The following is a 12836-nucleotide window of genomic DNA, read 5'->3' on the forward strand; positions in this document are numbered from 1 at the left end:
GAGGGTGGTGGAGCCAGGGCAGAAAAAGCAAGGGGCTAAGTTTTCTCCAGAGTCATGACTAAAAGGCAGCCTCACTAACAAACACATGAAAAGATGCTCAACATCACTCATGAACAGAGAAATGCAAATCAAAACCTCAGTGAGGTTCCATTACACGCCAGTCAGAAAGGCTGCTATCCAAAATCTACAAGCAATAAATGCTGGAGAGGGTGTGGAGAAAAGGGAAGCCTCTTACACTGTTGGTGGGAATGCAAACTAGTACAGCCACTATGGAGAACAGTGTGGAAATTCCTTAAAGAACTGGATATGGAACTGCCATATGACCCAGCAATCCCACTCCTGGGCATACACACCAAGGAAACCAGATCTGAAAGAGACATGTGCACCCCAATGTTCATCACAGCACTGTTTATAATAGCCAGGACATGGAAGCAACCTAGATGCCCATCAGCAGACGAATGGATAAGGAAGCTGTGGTACATATACACCATGGAATATTACTCAGCCATTAGAAAGAATTCATTTGAATCAGTTCTAATGAGATGGATGAAACTGGAGCCCATTATATAGAGTGAAGTAAACCAGAAAGATAAAGACCAATACAGTATACTAACACATATATAAGTAATTTAGAAAGATGGTAACAATAACCCTATATGCAAAACAGAAAAAGAGACACAGATGTACAGAACAGACTTTTAGACTCTGTGGGAGATGGTGAGGGTGAGATGTTCAGAGAGAACAGCATTGAAACAAGTATACTATCAAGGGTGAAACAGATCACCAGCCCACGTTGGATGCATGAGACGGGTGCTCAGCGCTGGTGCACTGGGAAGACCCAGAGGGGTGGGATGGAGAGGGAGGCAGGAGGGGGGATCGGGATGGGGAACACATGTAAATCCATGGCTGATTCATGTCAATGTATGGCAAAAACCACTACAATATTGTAAAGTAATTGGCCTCCAACTAATTAAGATAAATGGAAAAAAATTTTTTTTTAATAAATAAATAAAAGGCAGCCTCAGTGGTGCCCAGAAGGTGCCCAGTGTGAGTCCTGAGAATGGGAATGCAAGCCAGGACTCAGGATAAAAAAAGCAGTTCAGAGCTCCAGACTCGTGCTTTGAGTTTTGGCTTTGCCCCTTCATAACTTTGAGGTTATAGGCAATTTAACTTTCCTAAGCTCATTTGTCACATTGACAAAAGAACAGAACTTATCCCCTGAGACTCTTGTTGAGTTTTAATTAAGAGAACTTCTGGAAAGTGTTTAGCATAATGTTGGCAAACAGTAAGCTCTCAATAAATGTCAGCTCTGAGTAACCCTATTTGGTTGTAGGGCCTGCTCTCTGGTCTCTGAGTAGAGCGGATGGCATGCAAAAGTGTAAGGTATTCCAGTACCCAGTAATCTCATTCTGTCCAGCTTGTAGGCCAGTATTCAGGGAAGCGTAAAAGCAGGGATATTTTTTTAAAGCCAAGAAATGAGTAAATATCAACTGATGCCAACCCAGATACTTGGCATGATGTGGACAAGCAGAGTGGGCTCACGTGATGGGACTAAGGAATGTGCCCAGTTCCAGGCATTTCATGAAAAATCCATCAGGACGATTTCAGATAATGAAGCCATTGAGAAATCCCAAGACTTCCAAAACCCTAGCAATCTGTTTGTTGGTTTTTCTCTTTTTTTTTTTTTTCCAAATTACACAACCCTTAATTTAACTTTTAACACCTATCTGTTTAAAAGACTAACCCACAACATTTCCAGCTGTGAAACGATTAACCTGGAAAAACCTCAACCTGGACAGTTATATTACTGAATATTTTTATGTGGTTCCAAGAGCAATGTTTTCCACAGCAAGCGTCAGTGGCTGTGCTAACACACACACACACACACACACACACACACACTCACACACATAGTGTGGTTTCTGGTATCTCTAGCCAATATGGCAGGAAAAATAACGAACCTTTTATATTTTGGTCAACTTGCTCCTTCCAGGGTTTAGTCTAGTTCCTGGTTTTGACACTGATGCCTTGTTTAGTTAGAAACCACCAAGATATTATTTAATGGTCTTAGAGCCACTGAAGTTTGGGTAACTCCTAAGGGTCCTAACATTCCCACAGGAAAGGGCTTAAGCCCTATGCTACTTACTGGTAGAGATTTTTCACAGACTGTTCAGTGCTAGTCAAGCTGAAATATGGTCCCTGTCTATTCAGGTCATCAACCTCTCCTCGGCAGAAGCCCACTCGGGCTGGAAGCTGGAGCTGGACATTGTAAGATTCTTTGGGGCGTGTTCCAAAGAACTGAAGGCCATTGGCAGGATAAAGAAAGAGGGCGTAGGTGTCAGATTCATCAGATGCCAACACTGCCTGGAAAGTATTCAGCTGTGAAAAAAATAGAAAATATTCTTAATAAAACAAACAGACAACAACAACAACAAAACTGCAATCAAAGCATTATGAAATGCAAAGGGTTGTCCCCCTTCTCAGGATTTCTCTAAACTGTTTTAACATAATATTCTTTTAAATTTCCTCTCCAAGTTATAAGCATAATTACATAAGCTGTATTATTATAATCACCTTTTATCAATTTAGATTAATAGTTGAAATATGCATAGGTGAAAAAAAAAAAAACACAGGTTAGGACTTCCTTGGTGGCACAGTGTATAAGAATCTGCCTGCCAATGCAGGAGGCACAGGTTTGATCCCTGGTCCAGGAAGATCCCACATGCTGTGGAGCAACTAAGCCTGGGCAACACAACTACTGAGCCTGTGCTCTAGAGCCCACGTGCCACAGCTACTGAAGCCCGTGCACCTAAAGCCTGTGCTCTGAAGCAAAAAAAGCCACAGCCATGAGAAGCCCCCACTCAATGCAACTAGAGAAAGCCTGTGCAAATCAACAAAGACCCGGCGCAACCAAAAATAAAGAATTTTTTTTAAAACACAGGTTAAAAAAATAAAACTTTTTTAAGGTTTCAAACTTCTATCATCCAAACTTCTTTCAGAGCTGAGAGTAAAGAGCAAAATTAATGTGTACATTCCCGGAGTCACTGCACTAGTTTACTGCTCTGGGCACTTAATGGCATCATTCATTCATTCATTCATTCACTCATTCACTTATTTATTGAATAGCCTTTATGGGCAGGGGTGGTGTAAGGCACTGGCTGATCAAAAGGCCTCATTACTGTTCTCATAGCCTCACTCTCTATTCTCTTCCATCTACCTTCTGACACCAGCACCAGAGTCATCCTATCCTCATTTCTCAGATGAGGAAACCAAGACAAGGGCTAAGAGATCTGCCTAGGGTTAGGCTGTTGGTATGCAGTGGCAGGACGGCCAGCTCCAGGGTCCCTGCCCTGCATCACCAGGCCGTCCCAACCACTCCTTGGCCTGCCACGCCAGGTGATTTATAAGCTGCAAACTCTCTTTCGAGGCTCACATCTGCTGTATCTTCACCAGATTATTTAATATTGCCCATCTGACCCATGTACTTTGATGCTTCTGAACATTTATTTACTCACATTTTCCTGTGCCTAGAAACACTCCTGACCTTCTAATACTCCCCTCTGAGAGGTTTTTGAGATCCCCTGTACATTTATTGCTGTTCTCTGACCCTCCACAACATCTTAGTGAGTGTTTCTAGTTCCTTGTTTAGCCCGGTTAGCTGTTACGTTTGTAAACTTGATTCATTAATTCATTTGTACATTAATTCAGAGAGCCAGGTGCCAGCTAAGCACTGGACAGTATGCTTGGTGGGAAGAAGCAAAGGGGCAAAGGATGGCAGCCTCCACCCAGGACAGTCTCAGAGTTTAGGACAGGGAGCAGCCATGGCTGGGATTCCAGGAAAGTTGCTGGAGTAGGTAGTAGGGGCCAGAGAGGAAGGCGTGGGCCCCAGACCTCAGGGCTGGAATAGGCAGGTGTCGCAGAGGCTGACTGTAAATGGTAATAAACACCGCAGGAGCCAAAGCAGACCAGAAGGACAGGCCAGGAGCCTGAACTAGCCACAAAACGCAACAGCCAGGTCCTTATGGAATCACTCCTTAAAGTTCAACTTACTCTAGTATTTTCAACAGGACACTTTTTTTTTTTTTTTTTCCTTTACCTAAATCCAGCTATTTCCGTCACAACACACAAATGATCAGTTAATGGTGCTTGAGTACCTTTTAAAAAATGTCATATGAAGGCCTCTGAGGACACCCCTCTCACTAAATCCCATTCTTTTTACAACTTAGCAGGGAGCAGGAGAGGTATTTATAAATACCACTACTTCCTAAATAATGTGACTCCTAGAAACATTATTTACTGGTAAGGAGCACTGTCTCTCCATTTTGCTAGACACACAAAGTTAGGCAGAGAGAAACATATCACATTTTACTAAATAAAACAGCAGACCATAGGTATGGGCCTGTCCTGGGTCCTTCCCCAAATGGTGGCCAAGCTCTTTTCTAATGTTAATTATTCTTTTTTGATGTTTAATTTCAAAGTATAGTTTGGATGGTTTGCTTACAAGATAAAGTTTAGGTGTTAAAATGTTTTTCCAGAAAAAAACCAAAATATTATCCAACTTTACTTTTAGATCTCCAACATAGAAAAGGTCACCTTGCTTGGCTTGGCTTTTTGCTTTCCTTTAAGTTCAGAAACTTAAAGACAAGGAGGGGAGCCTCATATATTTGTTATTGTTGTCGTTGTTGATTGTTTCAGCCGGAAAGCTTGACTTTTCCAAAAACAAAAGGCAAGGGATGTTTTCTAGAATTTCTCAAAGCTCGGAAGCCATAACTTCTGCCAAATGTAAACAAAGGCCATTCTGTATCATGTCCATACAGAATGTATACATTATCGATTAATGGCAATTCAGTAACTTCAGAGTTTTACTTTACTCAGAATAAATAGAGTTCAGCTAGAGAAAGAAAGGTACTCAAGGAAAGAGACTCTGTTTTAAGAAGCAAAGCTTTCAAAGCTTCTGGCATTGATTGCCAACAATAAATGTCAGATAGGAGGAATCCTGGTTCTACATCTAGAGAAACTCTGCGAGATAAGGAGGTCCTATAGATTGTGAAGGAATTGAAGGGGATGGGAAAGGGAAGGGAAAAGTAAACAGAGCTGGGAAGGGGAGAGTCTGGCTTTTTACTGTGGGGTCTGGGTATTTAGCTAGTCAACAAATTTTATTCATTCTTTCAGCCAGTGAGCAAATTTATTTCAATGAAAAGTTATTCAATGTCTTTATATGCCATCCTTGAGACAAGCACTTATTACAGGTGGCAAGCATTTATTTAATCTACTTGCCTTCACTGAAATAGGCAAATAGAAGAATTTTAAATAGAATTTAGGATCCCAGAGTACCAGCCATAAAAATCTGGCTGTTTAAAAACCACCCGCACACCAAATGATCACGTTTAAAGTTCTCTCTCAGTTCCACAACATTCTACACCTAATCGCTAAAGAGCCCACTTCAAGATGTCCTGCAGGGCTCCTCCTCCTAGAACACTCCTTGACTGGCTTCCTAACCGGAAAGGTCTACACATTCCTGGAGAAAAGACTTCGCAAGAACCCCACATGCTCTGTCCTTGAAGGGAAAGCCTCAGATGGGCTGCCAAACCTCACAAAAGGGTCACCCGTTTCCAACTTCCTCAGGATCCCAGGGAGGAGAGGAGCAGGACCCGTGCTGTGGAGCTTCAGGATCCACCTTCCTGCTATCAGAAAGAGAAAAGCCAGAGCCCTCAGCAGAAATCAGACAGCTTCAGGCTCTTTCCTCCAGGTGCAGGGCATCACCAATCAATGACTTGTTGCTTGGCAAAGCCAGGCTGATGGATACAAAGCATGCTCCTCAATAAGTTCCTAGTTTATGCAATTTACTTAATTAATTTCAGCCATCTGGCCAAATATCACGACAATACCATCCATGTCCCAAAGGGTTTGCCTAAAGTGGCTTACAAAAATCATAATGAAAATTAAGAAGTAGGATCACAAAGTTCCCCTTCTTATCTTCTTTAGGTTCTCATGCTCTCTACACTCCGTGCATTATTAGCTTCTCATCTCCATTGTTTGGTGTGAATGCTAATCTCCATTCCTTAGTATATTTCTCTATCTACCATTACCTATACATCACTGTCACTTGCATGATTTTCCTTAATTCATTTTTTCTGCCCTTAATCCTACAGATCCTGCCAAAAATACCAAAATAAATGCCCAGTATCACATCCCTAATATTATAACCTTCCCCACACTTGGTCTTTAGCAAAACTTCAGCATTTCTTTAACCAATTTCCATATATGTCTCTCTGCTCTATGTCTGCATAGCTAGATCTCAGACTCAAGCTAAACTCTCTCAGACAGACCGTAGGCCTCCCTTTTTTGGGACCTCAGCTTCAAAATTCAAAAAAGCTACAACCATGTCCTGCTTTTACTTCTCATTTTCTCACTGGATCCAACCCCCTCCATCAGTGACCATCATTCTTTGAAACACATCGGCATATCTCACTCCCAAGGTGAGGCCTCCACTGGGAAGCCTTCTGCTCATCTTATTTTACTGCCCATACCTGCCTTCATCCACATCTTCAGCCTTAGCTCTCTTGGCCTTCTTCCAGGACACATCTTCGGCCAGCACAATCTGTCCTGCTGCCCCATTCTCAATATCCATTATTTTAGTCCAACTTAAATAAAAGTCAACAAAACATTCCCTGTACCACACAGATCTATGAAGCCCAGTTTTCTATGCCCCTCCATCCCTCAAACAACAACATCCTCGAGAAAAAGACACAGTTAAAGTAAACATTAGTCCTCTTTATGTCTCCCGTCAGTAAGTTATTTGAAGGTCAAACTGACTCATTGGAAAAGACCCTGATGCTGGGGAAGACTGAAGGCAGAAGGAGAAGGGGATGACAGAGGATGAGATGGTTGGATGGCATCACCAACTCGATAGACAGGAGTTTGAGCAAGTTCCAGGAGTTGGTGATGGATAGCGTAGCCTAGCGTGCTGCAGTCCATGGGGTCACAGAGTCGGACTACTGAGCAACTGAACTAAACTGGGACTTTGATCTGTGATGTACTTATGACAATTCAAGGAGTCTCAGACTGTGTTGACAAACACTATTTGGTCAAAGCTTTTTAGATACAGTAACACCTTGACATTCCTACAGTATCAGGTACCACATCCTTTCACATCCATCACAAATGTCCATGGTGAGAAAGGACAACATCTGAAACAGTTTTAAAAGGTAAAAATGCCTTTCCTCTGACATCTTCAAGTTTCTGGTAACTCTGCAACACGTTATACGCCAAGGTTTAAGAAGGCCATGTAGAACTCACACAGTCTTTCAAGCAAAGTAGATTACTGTTTGCCAAAATGTATTTCCAAAGAGCTATTAAAACAAAAACTAATGTCACAGGGCTCTTTAAAGTATTCAGAAGGAACCTTCAATGTGGGTAATTAAAGAAACATCCTCTCTCCAAACAGAATCTTTATCTCTTTTCTAAATGAAACATTCTGAAGCCAGCTCAGCATTTGGCAACATTTCTGAAGATTAATTTTAATTAGAAAAGTAAGAGATGGATTCTACAAATCTTCCCACGCTCCGCCCCCACCATAAAGAGGCCCAGACAGAAGTTGCAATGCAGAAAACCTTGTATTTAAAGAGTCCTTTAGTAAAAGACTCACATCACAGTATCCCTTCAAGATAGAGAAATCAAAAAACCAGAATCTGGTCCTACATCAACTCCATGTAGGGAAACACAGATCTGCTGAGCAAATGCACCTCCTAAGTCTAAGGGACTATGATGGATACTTTAAAATGTCCCCTTAGTGAATTTTCACAACAGTCCTGTAAGGTAGGGATTGCTACCTCATTTTACAGGTTAATAAACTAAGACTGAGGCTGGATCATTGCTTCCAAAGTCACTGGGAAATCTTTCATAAACTACTTCTTTCAAAAGATTTTTTGTCATTATCTTCACATCAGAAGCATTATTTCCATGCTACAGATGAAACTGAAAAATATTTGTCTGCATTACAATTTTCAGTTTCAAATAAGTTCTAATAAAATTGGAATCCTAAAGCTCTAAGAGTGACTTCATCACCCCACAGGTTCTGTGCAACTGCTCATGTCTCCAATTCATCTCACTCAGCTCAAGATTACCTTTTTTCCTCTGTTGAAAAAGTAAGACAGATGCAGCTGAATTAACTTCAGACCACTGGAATACTAATTTGGAAGTAATAAGGAATCAATAGTATCCTTGGCAAATTTCATTCTGAGTTCAGTCTTCCTTTGAATGAGATATGAGTCCAAGGACTCTTCTGGCACTAAGATCACATCAAAACAATAAAACAAGGCTCATTAACTGGAAGTCTTTGGAGAAGGCATAACTATTGTTGTGTCTACCTACATCACTTGTGCCAACAGAATGGGTCCTGCACGAAAACTCTGGGTAGAAGCAACAACAACAAAAATCTAAGAACCAAGAAGTCTATATTATAGGGACTTCCCTGGTGGTCTAGGGACTGGAACTTTATGTTCCCAAAGCAGGGAACCTGGGTTCAATTCTGGTCAGGGAACTAGATCCCACATACTGAAATTGAGAGTTCACATGCCACAACAGAGGATCCCACACACCACAAAAAAAAAAAAAAAGTCTGTATTCTAAACCTGCCTTTGCCTTACTATGTACAGAATTCTGCACACTTACCTTAACTTACTAGGTAATGGCAAACAGTAGTCGTGCTGTACTTGTCTTGCAGCAGTGAGAAGACAGCATGATAAAGTGTTGTTATAAGAATTAACAAGATATCCTGAATAAACAACACATATAATCATTGTCTAAGTAGTCAGTCTTTCCTTTGAACCCTTACCTTCTCCATAGTCAAAAAGAGTACTCTTTGAAAAACAAAAACTTCTATTTAAAATCCTTCAAGAGCTGCCCAGTGCTAAAGAACCAAGTCCAAAGTCTTAGCAGAGCATGATCTGCCCCTAACCCATGACCTTTCCAGGCTCATCCCCACCATCCTTCCTGTTCAGTAATAGGATACCACGTGTAATGCCCCAAAACACATTAACAATATAGTATGTAGGTGATACGTCATATGCTACCCCTTCTATAAGGAATGTTAAACTCTGCCCAACTCAGATTCAAAGACAATTGCTCACTGCAACTTTCCCAGATTAGATTCCCTAACCAGTGAGGGGTGGAGTTAGTCTCCTTAAGATGTCACTTCACTTATATTGAATCATAATCAATGTCCTATGAAACTCTGAGATCCTGGAAAGTAAAGAATATGTCCTTTCACAGTGTCTACACACCCTGACATACAGTAAGTGTGCAAAAAAGTTTATTGGATAAATAAATCTCAACTATGTTTAAATATAAAGTACTTATACATACATATATTAATATATCACATATATATGTTTAGAAAAGAAGATTGGAAGAAAACAAAATAGCAGTGGTGACCTCTGATTAGTATAATTATAAGCAGTGTTTATTTTCTAAACTTTGTATTATAGGTATGTTAAACTTTACATATGTTTTTTAAACTTATGGACAAAAATAAATGAATGAATCAACATACTTACCTTATTTATCTTTATCCAACCCTCCACCTAGCCCAATGCCCTGCACAAAGAACGTGCTCGATATATGTGTTTGAATTAAATATACTCTGTTGAATTGAATAACTGAAATGTCAAATCTATGCATTAAAAACTTATTCAATAAACTAAACTAGATGTTTCCAAAAAATTGGCAAAAATCAATTCAAATGATTTTTTAAATCTCTAGATCCTCTTTGCTTTCTAGAGTCTTTAGAAGATACTCCTCTCACTCAGGGAACACAGAATAAGGATGGCCACCATCTTGAATCATGCAGGGAGGGTGTGCAAGCTACTTAACCTCCTGAACCTGAAGGAGGATATGTACTGCCTCTATATAGCTAAAAATCACATTGATGAGTTAAAATAGAAATAAGGTGAAAGAGTTTCAGCCCTTGGAGTATGACATTTTAAATTCATGTTGAATTTCATGGAGGAAGCCCTTACCTACCCCAGGAATGAGGCAACTGCCCTTTGCCAAACCACTCTGACCCATCTGATAATCCATTTGGAGTACTTCAATGAATGAATGCATGCAACATACTTACCTTATTTATCTTTCTCCAGCCCCCCACCTAGCCCAATACCCTGCACAAAGAAGGTGCTCAATATCTCAGGCAGAGACTATACAACGGACCACGGGCAGTCTCCTGTAAAGTAGGGAGCATGTGAACTGGTACCTGAGTGACAGTTTGGCAAAAATTACCAAAAACTTCATATAAAATGCATCACTCTGGAGAAAAAAAAAATGCATCACTCTGGCCCACCAATTCCACTTCCTGGAAAGTCAAGTGGTGACATGGCGTAAAGATTTAGCCTAAAAAAGAAAAAGTGCTTCACAAATTTATAATGATTAAAAATTGGAAATAACATTGCTGACCACTGCGCACAGTGAGAAACCCACTGGATGGAATATACAAACATTAACGATGCTGTTGTAGAAATATATTTATTGACAGTGAAATATATTCACAACTTACTAAAAAAAGTTACAAAACAGTATGTGGAGTGTGAATCCATCCTTAATGGACAGAGGCACATACAGACATGGATAGGAAAAAGCTCTGGCAGGTACACACAAAACCGTTTAATAGAGGTTATCTTAAGTGGCAGGAAAATGAGTGGTTGTTCTTTTCAAAACTGCCTGCCATCTTCTGATATTTTTCCTTGAATGAACATATAATTAGAAATAATTCTTTTATATATGAGGTGATTCTAAAAATAAACAATCAAACCATAAACTCCCTCCTGCATCTGCACTGGGGCGCTCACATCTCCTAAGCAGTTCTCCTTACAAGAGTGACCACCTCTCAGACCCTCAGAGAAAGCCTGGAGAAAACCAAGCCACTTCAGCCCCGGTGCCACCAAACCGTACATCAGGTTCACCGGGAGAGCAGACTCAGGAGAAACTTCAAGCCTGGGTTCCAGCCCAGAATTCAAGCCCATCTTTCAGTAAGCACGGAGGCCAAGCATCCCTGGTCGCTTACCTCTCCCGAAGGCGGGGCCCCACGCTTGGCTTCTTCGTAGGCGCCCACCTGCTCCCAGGTGGCCAGAAAGGCGTGGGTGGGAGTGAAGTGCGCGCCGGAGAGCGGGAAGCCTGCGCGCACGTAGCTGGCGGCCAGGCCCAGCACCGCCGGAGAGGTATCCTGGCGGTACAGGACCCGGCCCCTGCCGCCACTGGTGTCGATGTCGGCCAGGAAGGGGGCGATGGCCGGGAAGTCTGTGGGGAAATCGTCGTCCACATACTGGGTCTCCCTGGGGAAGTCCTGGGTGGAGATGATGCCGTTGGTGCCCACCTGGGGAATGAGGGAGACAAAAAGATGACTGTAGGAAGCCCAAGGACGCGCGAGCCTACCCTGTGGCACCGCAAGAAGGGAAGGGAGCCCTCGGGACATGAAGCTCCCCACTTCCCCATCCTGGAAGCCTGACTCCTGGTTCATAGCGACCAGTGCAACTTCAGCCGGCGTCGCTCCCCGCCCCGACTCCACCCCGCCACCCTATCCCACACGTGCAGTGCAATAGGTCCAGGAGCCCTAAACTCCTTCACGTATCTTTTCACTTCCCGCACAACCCTGGGGGAAAAGCTCTGGGTTTGAGGAAGGAACACCCAGTTCTGCAAACTTGCACAGCCCCCTCGCTGAACTTAACTTTAGACCCCACTGGCCGCCTTAGGAATCCCACCTTCTTTTCTGCCTGGGACGCTTATGCAGCTGCGAACAATTCTTACTGTCCCCTTGTAGCAGGGGAATGCAGTGCGCTTGGCAAAGGCAAAAAGCCAGGTCCTACCCCAAGGGTGCTCGGGGACAGCCGACCACGCGGACTATTTCCTCCCCTCGGAAGGCAGGGGTCCGGTTAGATTCACACTACCAATGACCCCTGTTCAGAAGCTGCTAGAAATCTGCCGAGTCCCGCACCAGGAAGAAGCTAAACTTACGTAGAGGTCGCTGAATTGAGCATCGTAGAAGCGCAAGGAAAGCGTCAGCTTCACTGCGGCTGAGCTTTCGTCGTCGCCTTCCTGCAGGAGCTGGTCCCCTCGCGACTGCCCATAGCGGAAGAGCTCGCTTGGGTGCAGAGCCGCGGCCCGCGACAGCAGCAGCAGCAGCAGCAACAGCGGCGGCCGCCCGGCCGCCGGGTCCCCCCTCATGCTTGCTCGGCCCTGGGCTGCCCCGCGACAGACCTCGTCCCGCCCGGCCAGCCAGCCCACTAGCGGCGCCGAGCGGGCCTCAGACCTGGATCCCCGCGGGTGCCCGGGCGGGGCGGGACTCTGGGCCCTCCCAAAGCGCTGATTGGCCGTGGCCTTGGGCCCGGACCCAATCGCCTGCTCTGAGAAAGTTCGACAGCGGCCACCACATCTGGTTCTCGTTAAGTTCTCCAAGGCAGCGGTCACCGGAGCGGCGGGGGCTGGAGAGGTGAAAGCCCCCGCCAGGGGTGATCGGAATTACTTCTCCTCCGCCTCCGCTCCCCGAGAGCTCGCGGGGCGGGGAGTTCATCTCCAGCCTCCTAACGGGGCTACCCGGAGATCCTGGCGAGTTCCGCCGGGTGGACCAAATGGCCCGCACAGTTCGAAGGCGGCGGCGCTGCAGGAGATGACCTCGAGGCGGCGTGTGCAGCTGCTGGCTGGCGCGACGTGCCCCGCCAGCCTGGCAGGGCGAGGGTGGTGGGGGTTACGGTTTGCGCCCTGCCCTGGGGTCCCGGGAGCCCATTGCCCTGGACGTCAGGCTCTCGTACCGGGAAGCAAAAGGCATTGTCGCAGCCACAGCTTCT

The 12836-nt window shown here is 44.0% G+C and overlaps 1 protein-coding gene across 1 annotated transcript in view; it reads right to left on the bottom strand.

The window, feature by feature from the left end:
* Window positions 1–12313, bottom strand: part of NID2 (nidogen 2) — an 82140-nt gene extending 69827 nt beyond the window's left edge. The window contains exons 1-3 of the mRNA XM_065940026.1: window positions 12007–12313; window positions 11060–11368; window positions 2147–2379 (exon numbers count right to left, since the gene is read on the bottom strand). Coding sequence (XP_065796098.1) covers window positions 2147–2379; window positions 11060–11368; window positions 12007–12216 — 752 coding nt within the window. The 5' untranslated portion in view covers window positions 12217–12313. The remainder of the gene's footprint in view (window positions 1–2146; window positions 2380–11059; window positions 11369–12006) is intronic.
* Between the last annotated feature and the right edge of the window lie 523 nt (window positions 12314–12836).

This window comes from Muntiacus reevesi, chromosome 7 (genome assembly GCF_963930625.1).
Source record: "Muntiacus reevesi chromosome 7, mMunRee1.1, whole genome shotgun sequence".
Lineage (NCBI taxonomy): Eukaryota > Metazoa > Chordata > Mammalia > Artiodactyla > Cervidae > Muntiacus > Muntiacus reevesi.